The 2979-nt window shown below is 40.0% G+C and overlaps 1 protein-coding gene across 3 annotated transcripts in view; it reads right to left on the bottom strand.

Moving 5' to 3' along the window:
• Nucleotides 1-1127: 1127 nt before the first annotated feature.
• TRAF5 (TNF receptor associated factor 5) overlaps nt 1128-2979 on the bottom strand; it is an 18041-nt gene continuing 16189 nt past the window's right edge. The window contains exons 6-7 of one of the 3 annotated variants that reach the window (XM_042469820.1): nt 2068-2142; nt 1128-1313 (exon numbers count right to left, since the gene is read on the bottom strand). In XM_042469820.1, the coding sequence (XP_042325754.1) occupies nt 1215-1313; nt 2068-2142 (174 nt within the window). In that variant the 3' untranslated portion in view covers nt 1128-1214. Of the gene's footprint in view, nt 1314-1894; nt 2143-2979 lie in introns of all 3 variants that reach the window. The other 2 variants (XR_006104222.1, XM_042469906.1) reach the window with 2 other exon arrangements.

Raw genomic sequence — 2979 nt, 5'->3', positions numbered from 1 at the left:
CACCTGCATGGCAGCTGACGCTGCAATTAAAGCCTGACTGCAAACTGCGCATGTTCCAGGACCCCGACTCATTATGCGACGCAGCAGACACGGAGCTTTTAAATGGGCAACTTAAATTAGCGGCGTAGCAATTCTGGCGTACCGGTGCAGCAGCTTACAGACGGAGATGCGCAGCTGTGCAGTATATAGAAAAGAAGCAGGGGAAAGCAGCACCATTTTAATGCCGCTTCTTCCCGCTTGGGGTGTGAGGGCGGCGTGTTCATGGCGGCATTCAGGTAAGGGCCGTCTGAAGGCTCTACCTTCATGACATCATGAACATACCCCTTTTTGCCCGTCTGTAACCCGCCAGTGCTTCTTTACTTCTCTCTATGAGACATAAATGTCTGCCTGAAATACAGCTATATGCTAAACAATTGATTCCACACACTTTCAGACAAATTTCTGAACCAAATCTATGTTGGGAATATTGACAAAGGTATGCTTACTTTTGGTGAGGGGACTTCGAGTTATGTGCACAAATTTTTAAAGATTAGACAAATGTTCTAATCATGCATTTGATGGTTTGATATTTTGACTGTATTACTTGTGAACAAGAGCATCTTCCATACCTAGAGATTGTTCTAAGCATTGAAATGTGCAGAAAAATTAACCCTTTACAATTTATGAATTGATATTGTTAGATTGAACAAAGCAGTTTATTTCATGATCCCCTTCATCTTTCTTTCCTAAAGTGGCACTGATATATCGGTTAAGAAAACTCCAGTTAGAAGCACCTTGTTGCCCCGTTGTTTCAAACTGAAAACTACTGATCTACATACATTGTGGGAAAGAGAAGTCTAGGAGGTGATCTGGAATGAAATGGATTTTTAAGAAATTGTTATCTGTTAGCATGTATCCTATCAACACAATTCTCTTCCAATCCCTACCAGAGTGGCAGGTAGTTTTAAACAGGAATTGCTCCTTGCACTTTGTTAAAACTGCTTGTTATTGTGACAAGTAGGTTTTGCATTTGTCAGTGGCTGGATGGGAGACCACCAGGAAATGCTTTGTGTTCAATGATACGAGAAAAAATAGCACATATTCTCCTTTCTGCCCACCCGCCCACCCATCCAAAAAAAAAGCAAGCAAGAACACAACTGTGGGACTGTGGAGCATCATGGAATATGATTACTCCATGCTGAAATCACCCTGAACTTTAAAAAATGCATGTAGCACTATACCTGATCTTCAAGCTGTAAGTTCCTCTCTAATATTTGTAACATATGATCTCTCAAATAGATATTCTCATGTTCTGAAAGCTTTCCCCTTTTAATCTAGAAGGAAAATAAAAAGAAGTGAAAACAAATCAAGCTTGATGCATTATAAACCAAAAAGATGAATAATGTTGTTATACTCTTAAACCAAAGTAGACTAATAGAAGGCAAAACCAAAAAACAAACAAACAAACCAAGAAGACATTTGTGTGTGTTGACTTCTATTGTTATATTTGCTGTGAAATACAATACATTTATAGGATTTCCATACTGTTTATACAACATGCAATCAGTTTCCACAAGGTAAGGCTAATGCTAGCATGGTGTAGTGGTTTGAATATTGGATTATGACTCTGGAGACCAGCATTCAATTCCCTGCTTGGCCATGGAGACCCATTGGGTAACCTTGGGTGAGTCACACACTTTCTGTCCCAGAAAACCCTATGGTAGGTTCGCCTTAGAGTCTCCATAAGTCATAAATGACTTGAAGACACACAACAACTACAACAACAACAAGGTTGATGCATTTTAAATAAAACAAATAAATAATGTGATGCTGCTAGATCAGACCAGAGAATACAGGACAGAAAAGACACTTGCGAGCAAGTTTCTATTGTTTTGTTTGGCTCATAATACAATACCTTTATAAGACAGCCATAGTTCTTGTATGGACAATCAATTTCCACAAAGCAAGTGTGATGCATTATAAATGAAACTGATGAATCATGTTATATGGTTAGACTAGGCAAGACAGGATAGAAAAGACAATTTTGTGTGTTGGTTTCTATTATTGCGTTTAGCTGTGATACAGCACCTTGGTAGGACAGCCATACTGTTTATATGGACAATCGATATCTACTTCACAACACACCACGAAATGTTCTTCTACCTGCAAATGTCAACAAGTTATAAGTTAATGAAACTTGGGGGCAGGGAATGATGTGCTTAATTATCCCACAACAGTAATATGAATATCACAAAGAAACAAGAAGATACTGAGATGAGAAGGGAATTGCCTAATTTTAGAGTCCTTAGTGTGGTATCCATGAATGCTTCCTTTCCATATACTCATGGATACAGTGGTGCCTCGGGTTACGAAATTAATTCGTTCCGCGGCTAATTTCGTAACCCGAAAAACCTTCGTAAGCCGAATTGCCATAGGCGCTAATGGGGAAAAAAGCCGCGGCTCTGCCGCAGCTCCATTTAAAACAGCGCCGGAGTTTTTTCGTAACCCGAAAAAACTTTCGTAACCCGAAACAATAAATCCCTATGGGATTTATTCGTATCCCGAAAAATTCGTAACCTGGGTATTTCGTATCCCGAGGTACCACTGTACTTCTTTTGTGCCTGCCAGGTTCTCCAGCACCACCCAATTGAAATAATTTTAAAATATCTTGGGCAACTACAAAGTATAGCTTTGGTGTGAAGCCAATCTCAATTTTACTTTAGTTTCCCCAAGCTTCCTTTGACACTTCCATGGGCTCAGAGGAATTCTATTGGAATGGATATGGTGATTATGGCTCACCTTTTCCAAGAGGAAAGCTGGTTTTCTCTCTCCATGTGCTTTGGTGAGATCTGACCTTTTTAAACTTGGGATATTGTTGTGGATCTTGGTGGGAGTGGACAGAAGCCTAATTCTCTTTAAGTGCTGGGGGAGGCATTCTAGCTCACCTTTTCCAAGAGGAAAGCTGGTTTTCTCTCTCCATGTGCTTTGGTGAGATCTGAC

Source organism: Sceloporus undulatus, chromosome 1 (genome assembly GCF_019175285.1).
Source record: "Sceloporus undulatus isolate JIND9_A2432 ecotype Alabama chromosome 1, SceUnd_v1.1, whole genome shotgun sequence".
In the NCBI taxonomy this organism is placed as follows: domain Eukaryota; kingdom Metazoa; phylum Chordata; class Lepidosauria; order Squamata; family Phrynosomatidae; genus Sceloporus; species Sceloporus undulatus.
The sequence above is the reverse complement of the archived record's forward strand: the minus strand, read 5'-3'. Positions and strand labels throughout refer to the sequence as shown.